The 21,299-nt window shown below is 38.5% G+C and overlaps 1 protein-coding gene across 3 annotated transcripts; it reads left to right on the plus strand.

Annotated features, from left to right (window-relative positions):
• The first annotated feature begins 67 nt into the window (after window positions 1-67).
• EIF2S1 (eukaryotic translation initiation factor 2 subunit alpha) lies at window positions 68-20,935 on the plus strand. 3 transcript variants are annotated; one of them, XM_081513431.1, is made up of 8 exons: window positions 68-150; window positions 5,253-5,494; window positions 10,897-10,976; window positions 12,599-12,750; window positions 16,769-16,875; window positions 18,471-18,568; window positions 19,590-19,733; window positions 20,393-20,935. In XM_081513431.1, the coding sequence occupies exons 2-8, from the start codon at window positions 5,254-5,256 to the stop codon at window positions 20,516-20,518; spliced, it is 948 nt and encodes a 315-aa protein (XP_081369557.1). In that variant the 5' UTR covers window positions 68-150; window position 5,253; the 3' UTR covers window positions 20,519-20,935. The 3 variants fall into 3 exon arrangements, with proteins under 3 accessions (XP_081369557.1, XP_081369555.1, XP_081369556.1); XM_081513429.1 differs by lacking the exon at window positions 68-150 and adding an exon at window positions 447-570 and having other exon boundaries at window positions 19,590-19,762; XM_081513430.1 differs by lacking the exon at window positions 68-150 and adding an exon at window positions 447-570.
• The last annotated feature ends 364 nt before the right edge of the window (window positions 20,936-21,299 follow it).

A 21,299-nucleotide genomic window follows, 5' to 3' on the forward strand; every position in this document is an offset into this window, starting at 1 on the left:
GAGGGCGAGGACCAGAAGAAGGCGATGCCCGGATGTTGAGGCGCGCGCACCCCGGAATCGCTCCTTCATTTCCGGTTCGCCTTCTGGCCACTCTCCTTCCACCTCCCAGGCTGCTGCGCTAGGTTCTGCACGCGCCAAGCGAAAGAACAGGTAAGAGTACACTCCTTCTCTTCCTCCAGTTTTCATCTTTGGTCACAGCGCCACCTCTTGGTTGAGTGAAGGTTCCAGCGAGGATTTATGCTTTAGGGACAAGAAATCAGTCTTCCCGTTTACCTACGCCTTGACGGTTACTCAGCGAAAGCGAAAGATAACGAGAAAACGTACTTTTCAGGTCCTCCTAAGGTCCACATTCTTTGTCTTCGGAGGACCTGGACTCTATGGTCAGTGACGATGAGGGGCCTCTCTCCCGTTTGCGCTCGCGTGCTGCGAGCTGGTTCCGCATGCGCAGTGTGGTCGAGCGAAGCGCACGCTGAGGAGAGTCGGCGGCTGCTGAGGGTTGATCGAGTCTGATCTCTCCGACTGAAGAGCGTGGCGTGGGACCCTGGTGTGGGATTCACATACATACCTCAGGTGACTAGTCTCTCTGACCGGTTTCTCCAGGAATTCACTTTGACTGTGTCTGGGGACGTGGGTGGTCGGTAGAGGGTAGGCCCCGGGGCTAACACCCCCTCCTTTTCCCGTCCCCGCGCGGGAAGTGTCTGGACACGACTGCCGCCACCCGCCGGCTGCGTGTCGGCCTCCCCGTGTAGCAGAGGTGTCATGGTACGGACGGAGGAATCTCGTGAAGGCAAATGGGCCAAGTGATGGGACAGCAATCTCTTGAAGGCAAGTGGGTCAAGTGATGGGACAGCCTCGTCAATATGCTGATAGTGGGGGTGTCTTGAGGTGGGGCGGCCTGGGGAGAAGGCCGTGACACCCCGCCCCAGGACGCTGAGCACTTTGCTGTCTCTAGGCCTGAGAATTCCATCCTTTTTTCCTCCCCCTCTTCTTCCGCCCCGGCAAATACTACCTCTCAGTGGTAACCAGACAGGACACTTCAAGGAACCTGTGGATTGGGCCGCGAGTTTGAAACGAGTTGGGTTAAAAAAAGATCCAAGAATAGTTTGTTAATCTGACCACTAATATTAAAAAATCGAAGCTCTTGTTACCTCGTCGCTAGAGTTGTGCGTTTCTGTAGAATGAGTCAGTCCTTAAGACGAAACTAAAAGATACTACTGAAGAGTTGATTATTCTTCGTATCATTTTGCCGTATTTTCAGCACCGATGAGAACAGACTTGTAGAATTAAAGCGCTGTGGTCTTACGGTTAAGCAGAACTGAAAGACATAAGATATGGACATTTTAGGTCCCTTTTGTTAACTAACTCAGACTTAGTCTACTTTAATTTTCATTAAACAAGAAACATTGTTTCTTGCGAAAAAAGTGTAGCAAAAAAGTCTTGGTTTTTCTTCCGATTGAAGTTGTTACTCAAGGGGAAAAAAAATCTTGTAACTCCGTGTCTTTCAGCAGTTCGGAATTACATAGAGCTTTACTGCCTGTTCTTAGTTCATCGGATGCCAAATGAGAGTTTCTGGTTCTCAAAAGATCTCAAGAAGATGCGCAGTTTTAGAGATTGGTGCTTCCTATTTCAACTACAGTGAAATAATTGAAAAGCTTTATTTGTTTAGCGCTTCTGTACTAAAGTCGAGCATTCAGAGAGCATAACTGATAAGTGTTAGAGCCGAATTAGGATTGCCACAGGAGTTGCCTCTCACATCATGCTTTGGTTTGGAAGGGAGTGTGGACTTCCTGTATCCATGATGGCCACTGGAGCAGGCAGTGATTTAAGAACTCCTGCCTACCATTTGACCAGGCAAAATTACTGACGGTGCAGGGATTTGAAATTAGCTTGGAGTTCAGTTGTATTTTGAAAGATTCTTTACTGGAGAACACATACTGTATTCTAGTAGTCTGACATATTGAGGCTTTGTGGGTTAAACTCTGGATTTAGTGTCATATGACCTGGTTTTAGCTCCTGTTATACTTAGTAAGCATTTGTCTTTGAGGAAATCATTTAGTACTTTACTTTAATAATAAAAATAATGGTTTAATGAATTAAGTTACCAAATGGAAATGAAATTTCTTTTGCCTTTTAATATATTTGTATAGCACATTACACTTTCCAACTCTTTTCACATGTATTTTATTTCATTTGATGTCCTCCACAAACCTGTGAAGTACATGGAACACATTAGAAGCTACAGTTAATGGGAATACATTAGTATTCCTAAGCCATGATTAGTAAGTAGGAGAGCAAAGTCGTAGATTATTTTTTTGTACTTATCTACTGTCTTTCACTGTGAATGATGTACCATCTGCAGTATTCCTGTATTTACATTATCTTTTGCAAAGAGACTTGACTTTCTGAAGCAGTGGCATTCATATCACTCTTCAGAATTCTTTTACACTACTGCCTGTGTTCTTTTTCAATCAAATTAGGTCTTGCTTCTCCAAAATTATCGGCTTTACTGTTTGAAGAAACTTGGTGAGTAAAAGTGGTTAGCACTTGTTAAATCTCTTAAAATGTTTCACACATTTCCGTATGAAACATTTTTAGCCCTCAAGTTTTAGTGCTTTACATACAGATATCATATTGTCCAAGAGAAAAAAAGCCCTCTTTAAAAATGAACCAACCAGCTCAGCTCTTTCTTGGTGGGTAATTCTGGCCATTTTATGTCTACTTCCTTTATTTCCTAAATCCCTGTTTTGTCAAGCTTCAAAGAGAAACATTTCTCTACCACTGTTATATGCAGCTTTATTTCTTATTAAACAGGATAGGTTAATAATAAAAATTTTATGTGTGTGAGTCGCTCAGTTGTGTCTGACACTTGGCGCCCCCATGGACTGTAGCCTGCCAGGCTCCTCTGTCCATGGAATTTTCCAGGCAAGGATACTAGAGTGGGTTACCATTCCCATCTCCAGGGGATAATCCCGATCCACGGATCGAACCTGGTTCTCCTGCATTGCTGGCAGATTCTTTACCATCTGAGCCACCAGGGAAGCCCCGATATTAATACTGAAATTTATTATGTTCTAGCACTGAATGTGTACACTGTTAGTGCTTTTCGTTTAAGGTGTTTCTAATTGTCATGTATTTACCAATAAACAACGTTGAGAGAAAATATAGCCTAATGAATAAGAAACAAACTATGGATTCAAACGTTACAGGTTCAAATCCACTTGTTAACAGTATATGACAGAACAAGATGCTTAACCCATGCTTCCTATTTTTTATCTATAAAATGGGGAAGACTATGAGGAAAGTGGTGCTTCGGGAAGACAGGCAGTGGCCAGATTATATAGGACCCTGTAGGTAGCAGAAAAATGTATAAGTCAGTGGGTGAGCCACTAGGAAGATACATGTGGGTGCAGTTAGCAGTTCTCAAACTGCCCTGCAGCAGAACTCTGGTGTTCTATGAGCTGGATGGAGGTGTTTCATCTTTGAGACAGGTAATGGCGGCCCTGTTACCCAATTAATAAGAAAAAAAGGTAAGTTGGTACGTAAATTTTCACAGATTTTTCATAGGACTTGGGATATTATTGCCTATATTCTCAGCTTTAACAGTAATAAATCAGTTAAGGTTATCAGAAAAACATGAAAATTACCAACTATGATTAAGTTGAGAGCTTCCTTTTAAAAATATATTTCTGTTTATGGAATGATTTTAGGCTTGTGGGTCATAAAAGGAGCGGTGTTTAAAGTAGGTTGGTTGGATCAAAAGGAATAGTTCTAAATATATTTAATGTGTGGAGGTTAAAAGAAACTTGAACTTTATAGTAGTGGGGAAATCTACTAAAGGATTCTCAGGGTTGAGTATACCTATTCAACAAGAGAGATTATTTGGAAGTAATGGGAAAAGTGGAAGCTAAAAATTATGGTAGTTTTGAATTCATGTTTAAGAGGAAAAATATTCAGAAGGATATGTTTTAGTTAAATTTAGTATCTTTTGTGATTAATCTTTAGTTTTTGTCCTGACATGTGATACTGTAATTTTGCCTAAGAGTTGTGTGTCAGTCAGCAGCAGAGGATGAGATGGTTGGATGGCATCTCCGACTCAATGGACGTGAGTTTGAGCAAACTCCGGGAGATGGTGAAGGACAGGGAAGCCTCGTATGCTGCAGTTCATGGGGTCGCAAAGAGTTGGGCATGACTTGGTGACTGAACAACAACAACAAATGATAGAGTATAACATTTGATATATGGTTAGGGTTAAGATTTAATTTGTTGGAAAACTCTTCCCTTTATATAGTGGGTGGTAATTGGGCTCCAAAATCGCTGCAGATGGTGATTGCGGCCATGAAATTAAAAGGTGCTTACTCCTTGGAAGGAAAGTTATGACCAACCTAGATAGCATATTTAAAAGCAGGGACATTACTTTGCCAACAAAGGTCTGTCTAGTCAAGGCTATGGTTTTTCCAGTAGTCATGTATGGGTGTGAGAGTTGGACGGTGAAGAAAGCTGAGCGCCGAAGAATTGATGCTTTTGAACTGTGGTGTTGGAGAAGACTCTTGAGAGTCCCTTGGACTGCAAGAAGATCCAACCAGTCCATCCTAAAGGAGATCAGTCCTGGGTGTTCATTGGAAGGACTGATGTTGAAGCTGAAACTCCAATACTTTGGCTACCTCATGCAAAGAGTTGACTCATTGGAAAAGACTCTAATGCTGGAAAGGATTGGGGGCAGGAGGAAAAGGGGATGACGAGGATGAGATGGCTGGATAGCATCACCAACTCAATGGACATGAGTTTGGGTAGACTCCGGGAGTTGTTGATGGACAAGGAGGCCTGGCATGCTGTGATTCATGGGGTCGCAAAGAGTCGGACACAACCCAGCGACTGAACTGAACTGAATTGAATCCAGTCTTATCCGACTTGGAGGAAGAGTAGTTTTGCTGATAGGTTTATAACAGTAGTGATGCTTCCTATCATTTGTTATTAAGTATTAAAATAATATTTTACTCTTTATAAGTGATCATTATTTTTTGCGATTCCTTTGAAAACTAATGGTAGAGAATCATGCAAGTTTTAGAAAAATGTGGAGCAAAATAAAAATTCAGGCTTGGTTCCCAAACATTCATCTGTTTTCTAGCACCATTTAAGAAGCTTAAAGAGATGAGAAGACTAAAAACTTCTTCCAGTGGCAAGATGTGAAAAATTGATATTTTTTATTTTGACCTTAACTGAACACTGACTTGATTCTTTTGTTTAAATTGCAGAATGCCGGGTCTAAGTTGTAGATTTTATCAACACAAATTTCCTGAGGTGGAAGATGTAGTGATGGTGAATGTAAGGTCCATTGCTGAAATGGGCGCTTATGTCAGCTTGCTGGAATACAACAACATCGAAGGCATGATTCTTCTGAGTGAGTTGTCGAGAAGGCGTATCCGTTCTATAAACAAACTCATCCGAATTGGCAGGAATGAATGTGTGGTTGTTATTAGAGTGGACAAAGAAAAAGGTAAATGAGAAGAATATTTAATTTTTAATCATCTATATTTACTTATTAAATATAAACGTATGCATAATGAATAAATATTTTATGTTAAATAATTTATATCTGGAATTTTTTTGAGTTAAACTTATTTTAAAATATATTTTTTGTGCATTGCCTACTGCAGTAAAAAAACAAAACACCTCTTTTTGTACTTAACTCTTTTACATACAAAGTTGTTAGGGATGCTAATTAACCATCTAAATAAAACCTTTTAAGTTAGCAGTGGTTTAATTAGTACATCCAGGACTAGCTTTATGTCTTTAAAAAAGACACATCTAGAACTAAATACTCTCTGTGTCTCTGGTGATCAGAATGTCTATGACCCCCAGATCCTACAGTCCTTTGGGATCTTTCAGGCAGAGGTGAATAGGTATTCATTTATTTACTGTGTTATTTATTCACTGTGTGTGTGTGTGTGTGTGTGTGTGTGTGTGTGTGTGTGTGTTTATGCACGAGTGTATGCATGTGCGCACTGTGCTGAGTCCTGACTCATTGGTTGCCCCTTCTTTGGACCCCGTGTAAATCTTCACCTTTGTGAACACATTGTTTCTAAATACATCATACGATACCAATGAGTAGGTTTTGTCTTCGGTTAATATAGTTGAGATCATTGGTTTCAGCCGTCTCACTATAATTTGTCAGGTGTTCGTTTCAGTCACGTAGTTACCATCATGCTTAAAAGACTAGTCAGTCACACTGACTGAACTTGTCTTTCTGAATCTCCTCAGCCATCTAGTTAATTGATACTTTTGCAAATGAATGATTTTATACATAACTGACTTTTTTTCTGATTATAATCTTAGATAATAAACTTTAGAGACAGCTTGTATTACCTCTTAAGAGGTGCTACTGTTAGCACATTGATTATTTTAAATGCTTTGGTATGACTTACTTGTAGCACCCTCCCTAGCCCCCATTTATTAAACTACTTGAAGACTGAGATTATTCCTTTTAATTTTGTGTTTAATCACTGCCCTAGTAGGACCTCAGCTGGTGTCTTAGCTTATATTGCTTTCCTATTATATGAAATAGATACACAAAAAGGAATCAAATACATTTTCAACTGCAGTCAGAAAAAGTGAAAGGATATACTTGTATAAGTACAGTAGATGTAAAAATGTATTTTCATAACAACATTGTTTGTACAGTGTAAATTAAAAACATGAAACAACAATCTAAATTGTGGTTAAATAAATCATAACACAGCCAGGCAAAACAATTTTCTACAGAATGGCATCTGAATATTCTGATATGAAAAGATCTCCAGGATAAGATAAGAAAAAAGGAAAGTATGGAAGATCCTATAAAGGGGATCCATTTCTGATACTAGAAGTTTAAGTCCTGTTGGATAAACCATTCAACATAACTGTCGTCAACCCTAAGCAAGTATCTAAACGGGTGCTAAAATTTATCCAAAGACAATGGGAGCAACCAAAAGCAGGCTGAAACTGAAGGCAAGTTAACACTTGGAAGAAAGGAACTGCACTGGATAAGTTTTACAGCCTTTTGACTGAGTGCATGTTGTAAACACTTCCAAGCAGGGCAGTGGAGATTCTAAAGGAAAACCTACAGTCTTAATGGCTTGAGCACCAGAGATGAGAGTTCTGGACAGCCACAATAGTTGGAAAGTAGTGATAGGGATTAGAGAAAGAGACACAGAGAGAGAGCCCCTAAGTTTATATATAAAAATTCTGCTCAAATCGCTAGCTGACTCCTGAAACTACTTGTAGAAGTTAGACTGCAAGCAGCCCAACAGGATAATAATCTAAACAAATTTTGTTTGCTTTCCATCTGAGGAGACAGCTCTGTATAGTTTTGAACTAAGACAAGTTAACTGCTAAAACAAATTGAGTATACTTGGGAGTTCCCTGGCCGTACAGCGGTTAGGACTCTGTACCTTTGCTGCCAGAGGTGCGGGTTCAGTCCCTGATTGGGGAACTCAGACCCCACAAGCCATGCACAGTTAACAAAAAGAAATCAGTATCCTTAAGAGGAACCTAAAGGAGTTCAGAGCCTCTGCCACGTATCTTTTCTAATGTCCAGGATACAGTTCAAAATTGCTAAATATTTGAATGAACAGGAAAATATGACTCATTCAAAACAGATAATCAGTGGAGACTGACATAGAGATGACCCTGATGTTGGAATTAGCAGATAAGCATTTTAAATAATATGTTTTAACTGCTCGAGTATATCAGGAAAATGTACTTGTAGTGAGTGAACAAAAATCTTAGTGGAGAAATTAGAAACTCATATAAAGAACTAAATACAGTTTCTAGAAATGAAATTTTTTTTAGTATCTAAAAAATTCAGTGCATAAGCTAGCATCAGATAAAAGATGACAGAAGGCTTCTTGAAATTTGAATGTAGTTCATTTAAAAAGAACCAATCTGAAGAACTGAGAGGAAAAAAAGAGCAACCTATTAACAATCAGAAGCTTTATTCCAAAAGAAGAGAAGAAAAAAAAAAAAGCAGAAAATACATTTGAAGAAACAATGGCCAGAAGTTTCCCATATTTGCTGGGAGAAAAAATGTTTACAAATTAGAGAAGCTCAGCAAACCTGAAGCAGGATAAATACTAAGACCACATCTAGGAATACCAAACTATTGAAAAACAAAATCTTCAACATAGCCAAGGAAAATGATGTTATTTACAGGGGAACAGTAATACAAATTACAATGGCGTTCTTTTATTGGAAATAATGAAGGTCAGAGCATTGAATGACATCTGTAAAACACTGAAAGAAAACTATCAAACAAGAATTCTGTTTCTAAAGAAAATATTAAGCAATAAAAATTAAATGAAGACATTATCAGGTAAATAGAAACTAGGGGAATTTCTTACAAGACAGAACTGCATTATAAGAGATGGTAAAGGAAGTTGTTTAGGCTGAAAGATGTGATGCCTAAAATGGAAAAATATTAGGTTGATGCAAAAGCATGGTTTCAGACCCTGAATTTTAAATCATAACTAGGCTCAAACACATCTTTATTAAGCAAAATAGGAACCATTAGAATCAATACATTTTTACTAAAGAGAAATAAGTTGGTTTGTTCCTGTCGCAAAAAAATCCATGCTTCAGGATTTGACGAACTCTTGGAAAGCATTTTCTGCCTCCTGCTGGTTGTCAACTGCAAAAAGTTGTCAAGGTGCTTGAAGAATGGGTAGCCAGTTGGCAAAAAGTCAGGTGAATATGATAGATGAGGCAAAACTTTGTAGCCTAATTCATTCAACTTTGGAAGCTTTAATTGCGCAAATGTGTGGTCGGGCATTGTTGCAGAGAATTGGGCCCTTTCTATTGACTAATGCCAGCTGCAGGGTTGCAGTTTTCAGTGCATCTCCTAGATTTGCTGAGCATACTTCTCAGAGGTAATGGTTTCACTGAGATTCAGAAAGCTGTAGTGGATCAGACTGGCAGCAGACCACCAGACAGTGACGATGACTTTTGGTGCAAGTTTGACTTTAAGAAGTGCTTTGGAGCTTCTCGGTCCAACCACTGAGCTGGTCGTCATTGGTTGTTGTATAAAATCTACTTTTTGCCATACATCACAATCCAGTTGAGAAATGGTTTATTGTAGTTGCATAGAATAAGAGAAGATGACACTTCAAAACGATTATTTTTTGATTTGTGGTGAGTTCTTGAGGCACCCACTTACTGAGCTTTTTCACCTTTCCAATTTGCTTCAAATGCCGAATAACCATAGAATGGTCGACATTGAGTTCTTCGGCAACTTCTTGTGTAATTTTAAGAGGATCAGCTTCCATGATACTCTCCGTTGTTGTCAGCTTCCAATGGCCGGCCACTACACTCCTCATCTTCAAGGCTCTCGTCTCCTTCGCAAAACTTCTTGAACCACCACTGCACTGTATGTTCATTAGCAGTTTCTGGGCCAAATGCGTTGTTGATGTTGCAACTTGTCTCCTCTGCTTTATGACCCATTTTGAACTCGAATAAGAAAATCACTCAGATTTGTTTTTTGTCTAACATCATTTCCATAGTCTAAAATACATAAATACATATGAAATAAACAGCAAGTAATAATTCATTAGCAAAAAACATAAAGCAATAAGTGCACATTAAAATAATGTATAACAGCCACATTTAAGAATGTACTCCAGCAAATTTCGACTGTGCAAAACCGCAATTACTTTTGCACCAATCTAATGTGGTTAAAGGTGAAAGACCATTTTCTCTTTAATTCCTTGGGTTTTTTTAACTTTTATTGGGGTATAGTTGATTTACAATGTTGTGTCAGTTTCAGGTGTACAGCATAATGAATTAGTTATACATGTATCCAGTCTTTTTTAGATTCTTTTCCCATGTAAGCCATTATAGAGCTTTGAGTATAGTTATATATAGTAGTGTGTATATGTCAATCCTGGTCTTCCAGTTTATCTCCCCATCTTATCCCCTGATAGCCATGAGTAATACTCCATTGTGTGTATGTACCACATCTTTATTCAATCCTCCATTGTTGGACATTTAGGTTGCTTTCATGTCCTGGCTATTCTAAGTAGTGTTCCAGTGAACATTGGAACTTTTAATTCTTTAAAATACATTTAACTTCTTGTCTCATTTTGTGCCCATGGGACTTTGATTTATGAAGTCCCATGGAGTGGCCATGCCATTGAAAGAAGATTTTTATTACTAAAGTTTCCCAGGAAATGGGGACCCAGCATGCTGTGCAGAGCCACATGAGGAAGCACCAGTTTTGATCAGGAGGCAGGAAGAGCAAGGGGAAACCTTAGGCCGGAGCCTTTATTGAGGTTTCCATGAGAAAGGCAAGGCAGGTCGTTGTGAACAGTTTCCAGTTGGCTTATCTGAATAGTATGGGCAGTGCCGGGTGCACGGGGACTTTCTCTAGTTGTCTGGTATCTGGCCCTACGTTGGTTTAGGGCATGGGGGAGTATTGGTCTGATGTGTGGAACTTTGATGAGATGGCTGGGGACATGGTCTCTGTGTTGGTTGATTTACATGTGAAAGGCTCCCGTTGAGCCCTTGGCTAGTGCTGGGCAGCAGAGTCTCTTCCCGGGTCAGCCAGGCCACAGATGTCAGAACATCAAGAATACAGAAAACCTAATACAGTTGATCCTGTGATGCTTAATAGACATGGTTTTAGCTCTCATTTGGATAATTGAAATTATTAGTTCCCTCCGCCAAGGTAACATTACATGATGACAAAAATTGACTTTAAAACATAATACTTGTACATAATACATGTACTTCTTATGCAGTTTTTTGTTGATACAATTTAAGTAGGGAATACGTGTAGGTATGCCAACCCAACAATATGGTTGTGAAAATTGTCACAGTGATTTGTTGATACATGGACAGAGATAATGTTTTCAAATTTTTCTCATATAGGATATATTGATTTGTCAAAAAGAAGAGTTTCACCAGAGGAAGCAATAAAATGTGAAGATAAATTTACCAAATCTAAAACTGTAAGTTTATTTTTTAGTTAAATTAGTCCACTGTTCAATCTGTTTAATAAATAATCTACATGGCATGTTGCCAACAGAAACAAAAACCTAGATTTTCTGTATCTGTATTTCCATTTTCAGTTCTGTGTTACATAGGAAAATAATTTGAAGACTTCATTTCGAAAGAGTGTGACTTCAGTGAGACAACATCAGTTGTCTCACGATGTTACTACCTTAAAGCACTGAAGTCTGATGTTCTCAGATCAGTACCAGACCATTAGTGTTTTTAAGCTCTTTTATATTAAATTAACTATGAGTGAGTTTAGCTGATTTGGCTGTCATAATATGTAAGTTTTGACTTTCAACTCTTCTGGGATAAGGATCACAGAGACAACCAGCTTTTCTTATTTTTGCTGTAATTTGCTACTTATCCACACTGAGCACTAATAAAGCAAGAACTGTCATTTCTTCATTCTCATCTTCCTGTATTTTTCTATTCTCTGGTCCTATTTAGATTTTCCTTGATTCCCTAGATCTTTAGTTCTTATTGGGAGTTTCCATTGCTTCTCTTTTCTTTATCCTTCTTTTGTGTCTTTTGTTCTCTTCTGCCCTGTATGTTTTTATCTTCAAGGTAAAATGCCAAGAAAACTGTTTAAATGAAGAGAAGATTTTTAAAATCTTGGTTAACCCTGGTAAAAGAGTAAAAATATAAAAGCCATGAGACCATTACCCAAATCTTGGAAGTCCCACCAAGTCCAAATTTGAGAAGCCCGTCTCTAGGAAATTTCCATTTTGTTTTGTTCCCCTAGGCTATTGTAAATGCCTATGTGAGTAGATCTTATTGGGATGATAAGATATTAGAATGAAATAGCCAATGATATTACCTTCCCTCAGTCAGTTTTTGTGTGTAATTAACGTGAAACCTTCTTTCTTAATACACTTTCTCTTCTTTGAGCCCTTTTATTTTTAGAAGATTAGAAAAAAAATTGGCAGCAGTGAGTAGGGGATGGGTAGGATTGAAGGATAACTGTTAAATGATAACAGAGCAAAAGAATTATTAAAATCTCATGGCCTGGTTCTCTGCTCTCACGTTGTGGTTGTGTGTGTGTGTTAAGTTGTGTCTGACTCTTTGCAACCCCATGGACTGCAGCCCACCAGGCTCCTCTGTCCATGGAATTTTCCAGGCAGGAATACTGGAGCAGGTTGCCATTTCCACATCCAGAGGATCTTCCCAATCCAAGGATTGAGCCCGCATCTCTCATGGAATAATAGTCCTAATGTCTTACATTTGATTCATGTAAGAACTGTCTACAACAAAAAGGAGGGCTACTGGTATCTCCCTTTTCTAGATGAGGAAACATATTCAGAGAGGTTGGTTTGTCCCAGAATTGGCTTGCTCTGGATCTTAGGCTATAAATGCAATACTGTTTGTGTTTGTTCACCCACTTGAGTTCATTGTAATGGAAAAGTAATTATGGAAAAAAGTTTTCATATGGTAATCTTTCGTTGTTAAGGAGTTATTCTAATAAAAGTAACCAAAGGTTTGTTTTTATATGCTGTCTTCTAAAATGTAAAAATATCTCTTTTAAAAAACGTATAGATCTCTTATCTTTGAATTGTTTTGCTCTTCGTTTTTTTTCTAGGTTTACAGCATTCTTCGTCATGTTGCTGAGGTCTTAGAATACACCAAGGATGAGCAGCTGGAAAGCCTGTTCCAGAGGACTGCCTGGGTCTTTGATGACAAGTACAAGAGACCCGGATATGGTGCCTATGATGCATTTAAGCACGCAGTCTCGTAAGAACTCGTCCTTAGTTCTGCTTTTCCCTTGGTATTACAGCTGCTGGGCCTAGCACACAGGTTGAGAGCCTGACATTTAGTAACACAACATCCATGTACTAAGTCCTTGTCTTTTAGTATAAAAGGCCCATGATATGGGCCAATCCTCTAAAGCTGAGCCTGTATGATTTGGTGTACCACAGTTGGGTAGTTCTATAAACCATCTGACACTATTGCCTTAAATCTTGTCCTCTCCAAGTTTTGTGATTGTCCTTGGTGACTTCAGGGCCAGCATAGACATTTCATTTAAACTGTAATCTCTTGTTTTCTTTACCTCAGTTGCTTAGACCTTCAGCCCACGCCATGTTAGCCAGTTTTCCATATGACCTCACCCTGGGTCTTACTGTCACCGGGATTTGCTCCTCCAAAATCTTTAATTCACACACTCTGTTCTTTTATCACGGCCTCCTGTCCTTCGAGCTGCCACATTGTCCTACTCTGTGTTGTCTTAATTCTTACATCAGGCTCTGATTCCAGACCCTTTCTTCCCTCCCTGTCTTTTCACTCTTCCCTGCCTTCTCTTTCTTACTCAGCATAGACACACCATGGTCCGTCATTTCAACAATTTTCTTGCCAATATCATGAGCTTTGCCCTGTTTTTCCTTCTGTTACATCCAGCCTTGGAGCGATGTTCCTGCCTTCTCTGCACTTATAGACTGCTGGGTGCTGCTAGGAAAAACCACAGTCTTACAGGTTGGTGCCACTGCATATACATGGTCTCCAACCTCAGCTGGGCCTTAACTGCTGCCCCACACCCTCTTTGCTCCTGATCACTTCTTCCTTCCATTCTTAGATTGGCTGTTTCAGAACTTCTCCACACTTCCCCAGATACCCACTCTATCCCTCTTCCCTCACTCTCGCCTGCTGCGCTCACTGCCTGAAAAAGAAGCCATTGCACAGGATCACCTCCGTTTCCTTCCACTATCCCATCCAACTTATCTCTGTCCCACCTGTCATTACCTCTTGTGCTCCCATCACACTGGAATTCGGGTCCTTCCTACTCTCAAACTAATCTTACCACCTGTGCCTGGCTATTCCTGAGGAATATCATCTCTATCTGTTTTCCCTCCCTTGAGTCTTCAGCCTTTTTCTTTATTGATTTTGCTCTATCAGCATAAAAATATGCTCAGATTTTTCCCATTTATACTAAAAAACAAACTTTTCAACCTGCCCTCTACTTTTCTCCTATAGGAAGCACTGTGTCCTCTCCTTTTAACAGCCAGACTTCTTAAGTTCTCTGTTCTTACTGTCTCTACTTCTGCACCTCCCACTCCTTCTAGATGTTAATACTTCACAAGCAGCCTCACCACTGCATTGTTACTTTCAACCCTTGTCCTGCCAAGGGAGATTAGTCTCCTCAGCCCTCAGAATGGCCAAGTGAGACTTTGAACTGTTAGAGCCTCCATCGTGCCTACTCACCTGAGGCTCCAGATCCCTTCCACCTTACCCCCTCCCCTCATGTGACTTAATTTTTTTTATGTCAAATTGTGGGAACGATGAGAAGAGTAATAATTATGACAGCAAACATTTATGTAATTCTCACAACCACCTATGGTATAAGTGCTATTATTCCTATCTTATAGATGAGGAAATTGAGGCAGAGATTAAACTGTCCAAGTTCACATAGCTACCAAATGGTAGAGCCAGGATTCAAACACAAGCATTCTAGGTCTGTCCAGAGTTTATGCTATTGAGCATCAAGCACTGCCTTATATTTCTGTCCTCCCTGACTTTAGTCTTGGGCTCCTCAGTCAGTACATCTCTTACCTTGGTTTGCTGTCATCATTGGCCCTGCTTACAGCTTCTGCCTCCTGCACCTTCTCCATTACTGCTCTGCATTAACATTCTTAACAAATTAACATTCATCCTAGCGAATTAATCTTCATATATCACCGTTAAAGTTCTTCTCTTGCTTCATCAGCCATGTTGCAATTGTCCAGATTTAACTCATGATGATTCGATGCCACATGTGCTTCATTTTTTATTTTTCCTTTTAGTTAAAATTGCTGAGATAGTTGGAAACAGTATTTTTTGCTTCCAAAGCCATTTTGGTCACTCAACAGTGGTAACCACTGTTCTGAAATTATGTGTGTGTCATTATCATTTATGGTATTGATGCATGTAAATGAATGAATAGATTATAAAAAGTACATACAGAACCTTTTTTATGTTTTAAAATATTTTGTTTAAACAAAAAAAAAATTTATTTTTTATCATTGTGACAGGTTTTCAATACTTTATACATTTTTACTTGTAATGCTGTTACTGTAAATTTCAGTAATCTATCAATTACTATAAATTTCAGAAATCTATCAATTTCTCCAAATTGATACATGTATGCCTACTTCATATTAATTTTATATAGTATTTACTTGTGAGAATATGCCCTTTTTTATTGTTGTTGTTCCTCTATTTTAAAATGTTTAGGTAATCCCCCTCTTCCATCCCCCCCCCTTGTTTTTCAAATAGTGCTATGTGAATATCCATGTACATGTCTCTGTGTACACATTTGGAAATTTCTAAGATAAATACCTCGGAATAGAATTGTTGAGCCATGGGACTGATTATATGCACCTTTAAATTTACTTAGTTTTGTTAAAGTTTCTCCAAATTAGTTCTATAGTTGATAGTCATTTAGCAATTATATTGCTAAATATTGTTTCTATTTCTCTTCATCAACATTTGATATATATCTCAGATTTTTCTTTTCTTTTTGCCAAACAGATTGATGTCCGATAGTGTCTTGTTTGGGTTTGCGTTTTGCTCGTTGTTGGTGAAGTTGACCACTTTTCATATGTTAATTGACCATTTGTCTTCTGTGAAATGTCCGTTCATCTCATTTTCTTTCTGTTGGTTTGTCTTTCAGTATCAATATATCAGAATTTTCTTAAAACAGTCTTGTTAAAATCCTACTATTCTTTTAGTCATTATTTCTTTTTTCCATTTGTTAATTTGTTCAACAAACGTGCCAGTGAGCAAGGCTCTGGGCCCTAGTTTGTGGCACTTACAAGGCCAGATGAAATGCCACTTCATTCACGAAGCCCTTCCTGACCCCACTGATACCTTCCTCACCTCACCCCAGAAGTACAAAAATGCACTTCTATTTTTTTTTTTTTTAATTTTTTTCCATGTTTTTGTTCTTTTTGAGCTCCTTGAAGCAAGGACTGCTAGTTACATGGATATGCTTAATTATAGTGTGATGTGAGATATATAAGCAGAATTCATTTTACTGCACTTCGCAAGTATTGCATTTTTTACAGATTGAAGGTTTGTGGCAACCCTGCATCAAGCAAGTCTGTTGGCACCAGTTTTCCAACAGCCTTTGCTTACTTCATGTCTCTGTGTCACATTTTGAGAATTCTTGCAATATTTCAAACCTTTTCATTATTTTGTTGTGATATGTGATCCCTTGATGTTACTATTGCAAGAAGATTACATCTCCCTGAAGACTCAGATGATGGTTACCATTTTTTAGGAATGAAGTATTTTTAACAGCAAACAACAGTATGGCATAGGCGTAACTTTTATACGGATTGAGAAGCCAAACATGTGACTCACTTTATTGCTAAACATGCTTTATTGTGGTCTAGAACCGAACCCACAATATCTTCAAGGTATGCCTGTATAGGAGACATTAAATTGCTTGCTTTAGTTAGATCTCTAAAATTTTCCTTTTAATAATGATCATTTAGGTGTTTTCTTTTTGTCATACAGGCCTAAGCACTTCACTTGCATTATCTCATTTAATACTGCAATCCAGTGAGATACACTGTTTTTATTCTTGTTTTACAAATTTGGAAATTGAGATCTAGAAAGGCCCCCAAACACAAAGCTATTAAATTGTGAAGCTAAGATTTGAACTCTTAATTCTGACACTAAACAATGTGCTCTTAAACATTATTCTGTTGTATTATGTTTGGTGTCCTAATTATCAGTAAAGTAACCTTGACATTTTGTTGTGTGTGTTTTCTTTCAGAGACCCATCTATTTTGGATAGCTTAGATTTGAATGAAGATGAACGGGAAGTACTCATTAACAATATTAATAGGCGTTTGACCCCACAGGCTGTCAAAATTCGAGCAGGTAAATGACTTTTTAAATGCTGTTTAAAATATTTTGCATGTACCAGAAAAGCTATTAAATAATGAGCCTCACCAAAGAATATGTTGCTACATCAACATCTACCTTTTTCTAAATGTTTGCTTTTCACAGCAAGAAAATCTAAAAGAAATAAGTAATTTTGGCTTCTACTGAGTCACCATAAAATGTATATATTGACACAAGTAAATGAGCTCAGCTAACCTTAAGTTAGCCCCTCTTTTGGGTGGAGTGATTATTTTGTTTTAGTGCATGCTTTAAAATTCTGACAGTACAGTAAGAACCTCCCATGCCTCTGGATTAACCACTGTTAATTTGGGATCTGTCTTATGTTTCATAAGAATGGGATCATAGTATACACCATTTTCTTCAACTAGCTCTTTCCACTTGGTGTACCATGGCTGTCCTTCCATGTAGAACTTGAAGATCATTCTCATTTTGAATGTTAGGTAATATTGCACAGAATAATAAACCTCCTCTTAATGAGTGTTCAGGTTGGGCCAGTTTTTTTTACTGTCAGTTCAGTCCAGTCGCTCAGTTGCGTCCGACTCTTTGCGACCCCATGAATCTGTAGTTGACCCCTAAACAATGTATAAAAGTGTTGCCCACCCTCTGCGCACTCGAAAATTCATATATAACCTCGTTAGTCCTGTGTGTCTGTGATTCTGTGTCCGAGATTCAACTACCGTGGTTCATGTAGTATTGTAGTGTTTACTTTTGAAAAAAATCAACATGTAAGGAGACCATGCAGTTCAAGGCTGTATTGTTAAGGGCAACTGTATAACAAAAAACACTGCATTTTAACACCTTTGTACACAGACTTACCCATTTATACAGCTGTTCTATAAGGCAAATTCTTAAAAGTAGGATTGCTGGGTCAGAGTATACAGTTTTAAACTATTCTAGACAATTTGTAGTTATATTATTTTGATTTTTTATAATTTTATTTATCTTGGGGGCTTTGCTGGGTCTTTGTTGCTGTGCAGGCTTTTCTCTAGTTGCAGTGTACGGACTTCTCATTGTGGCAGCTTCTCTCATTGCAGAGCAAAGGCTCTAGGGTGCTCGGGCTTCAGTAGTTGCAGCTCCGGAGCACAGGCTCAGTTGTTGTGGCCCATCAGTCTAGTTGCTCCACGACATCCTGGATCAGGGGTCAGACCCGTCTCCTGCATCAGCAGATTCTTGACCAGAGTCACCAGGGAAGCCCCCGTGGTTACTATTTATTCAGATTTCATCACACTCCTAACCATTTCACAAATAAGGAACTGAAGCACAGAGGGGTTGGAATTAGGATTTCAACCCAAATATAGCCCAAATTCAAGATGTTTGTTAAATTTCTCTGTTTTTTATAGTTTCATCATTCAGGGGCTTGATGTTGATGAGAAGATATGATATCACTGCATGTTCAGATATTTTTAACTATGAAAGCTAATAGCTGGGGTTGATTTCTAATTGAAAGGGTGATGAAATCTTTCATAAGTATTTGAGTACTAGTGTATTTGTCATATATCTGATTTCTTTTTAAACTTTAAAAATTTATTTTGCATATTTTGGAATAAGCTTTTGAATTTCTGTAATTTTAGATATTGAAGTGGCTTGTTATGGTTATGAAGGCATTGATGCCGTAAAAGAAGCTCTGAGAGCAGGTTTGAATTGTTCTACAGAAACCATGCCCATCAAGGTAAGTAGTCTGTTTTCTCCCTCCCTACTGAAATATCCACTTAATCCAAATTAAATCCAGATTTAATGATATTTCATATCAAGTGTTATTAAAAGTGGTTCCTGATGATATTTCTAGGAAATGTTTAAAATTATGTGTAGGCTTTTGCTGTAGCTACTGCTACTGTCACTATGGATAGAGATTCCTATTGGTATTTAGTGCCAAAGAACCAGCTGTGCTAAACCTCCTTTACAGTAAGTAGTCACAGTGCCCATTATGCTCATAGAATCTTGAAAAGGACAACATATTCTCTTATATTCACACACAGCTTTCAGGAGGTTTGGCCTGACTCTTTCATTAGCAATAAAATTAACTGGATGGCTGTTAATCAGAATCTCTTAGAAGAATTTCTTCCATTGGTTTAGTTTAGAACCAAATAGGAATCTTTTTTGTTTGTTTTAGAGACAGATTATCCATTGTGCCAGTGATGCCTATAGTTAGCTTAACCACCAAAGATCCAGAAGTCATAATTATTCATCTTTGGTATGCAGTAGACTGCTTCTCGGAGAAGGGAATGGCACCCCACTCTAGTACTCTTGCCTGGAAAAATCCCATGGACGGAGGAGCCTGGTAGGCTGCAGTCCATGGGGTCGTGAAGAGTCGGACATGACTGAGCGACTTTACTTTCACTTTTCACTTTCGTGCATTGGAGAAGGAAATGGCAACCCACTCCAGTATTCTTGCCTGGAGAATCCCAGGGATGGGGGAGCCTGGTGGGCTGCTGTCTATGGGGTCGCACAGAGTCGGACACGACTGAAGTGACTTAGCAGCAGCAGACTGCTTCTACTACTGGGTTACATCATAGTATCAATTAGCTTCTGCTATATTAACAAACTACCCCAAATTGCTGTGCTGCGGAATTGGGAGTAAATTTTGGGATGATTTGTTTTTAAAGCAGCAGATTAGCAAACTGATTCTCAAACATCCTAACTGTTAACGTGGTCTGTAGGTACATTCATAATTGAATTTTTGTCTTCCTTAGATTAATCTAATAGCTCCTCCTCGGTATGTAATGACTACAACCACCCTGGAGAGAACAGAAGGCCTCTCTGTCCTCAATCAAGCTATGGCTGTTATAAAAGAAAAAATTGAGGAAAAGAGGGGCGTCTTCAATGTTCAAATGGAGGTGAGGTCAATACTGGGACTTTTTGCCTTGTTCTGAAAGTTTTTAAGAAGTTTCAATCATGTAACTGGTTTGTCTTCTAAAATATCTGATCAGTGACTTATAAACATGAGGTAAAACTACAAGTCCTCTAAGTATAAAATAGTCATTGACTTGAGTTCCTAAAAGGGTTTTTAAAAGTAAATAAGAAAAAAGAAAAAGTAAGAACTATCATGGGGTGGTTATTCAAGACTGTGGTTACTGATCCCCCAAAATGAAAAAAATAAAGACAATGAAAATAACTGAAAAAAGAAGTGATTGATTATTGTCAGAATTTAGAATGCTTAAAGTTTGATTTCAGAATGAGGAACTACAATAGTGTCTGTCCTATGTTTTTTTTCATCTCAACAAGAACAAAACCGAATTTTCAAAATAAATTTCTTCTGTGGAAGAAATTTTGAAGCCAGAAGATGGATTTTTACAGGTCATCTTTTTGTGTGTTTGAAAGATATAGCTACTATACAGCCAGTATATATATTTCAGTTTTATTATTTCATGGAATTTGTTGGTAGTATTTCAGCGCTCAGAATAAGAGTTAAAATACCAGGCAGTTAATAGTATTGAAACTGAATTTGTGTGTGTTTAACTTCATTCACATTGAAATTGTGCCTCTGCTTCCACAGCCCAAAGTGGTCACAGATACAGATGAGACCGAACTTGCAAGGCAGCTGGAGAGGCTTGAGAGAGAAAATGCAGAAGTGGATGGAGATGATGATGCAGAAGAAATGGAAGCCAAAGCTGAAGATTAACTTTATGGGAAACAGTCCAGTTTAAGGAACACAAAGCAGCCTTCCTGGCTGTAAACCCTAGACTTAAAAGTTTTCCAGTATTGAAAACTTCAAAGCTGAATATTTTTTATTTCTAAGTATTTAAATGTTCCAACAGACCAAAACATTAAATGCCCTCCTAAATGTTAGCTGTTTTCACACAGTAGCTCCAACACCTTGAGCATTTTTTAAGGGAGTGGCCTGATTTCACTAGAGACAGATCTTCAAGACGAGACATAAATTGGGCTTATGATTTCCATTTCTGATATCTCCAGATTGGCAACCCTTTGTAGTTTAGTGCCTCCATGAGATTTACCAGAGGCACTCAAAGCGAATAGTTCCAACCTTTCTATATAAAATGTATCAAGCAAACATTAAATAAATTTCTGGGATATTTAACCATAGGTTTCTTCCTTATTATCACCAGTTAAAAGCATTATGATTCCTAAGAATTTCATTTTATTTGAAATGTAGTAATTTAAAGGCAGGTGACCAGAGGTTAAGTATAGCAGATCCTATCAAAAGGAAGGTTTACAGAGACTTTGCCAGTGGTCCAGTGGTCAGGACTCCGTGCTTTAACAGCTGAGGGCCTGGATTTGATCCCTGGTTAGGGAGCTGAGATCCCGTGAGCCGTGTGCTGTGCGCCAGGCAACTTCTCCCCCCACCCCAGCCCCCTTTAATAAAGAGGGTTTAGAGAACATTTTAATTAGTGAAAGTTTACTCCTAGGGGAAAAAAGCCTTAAAATGTAACTAAAGAATTACA

Source organism: Giraffa tippelskirchi, chromosome 7, assembly GCF_054371585.1.
Source record: "Giraffa tippelskirchi isolate mGirTip1 chromosome 7, T2T-mGirTip1v1.2.pri, whole genome shotgun sequence".
NCBI classification, from domain to species: Eukaryota; Metazoa; Chordata; class Mammalia; order Artiodactyla; family Giraffidae; genus Giraffa; species Giraffa tippelskirchi.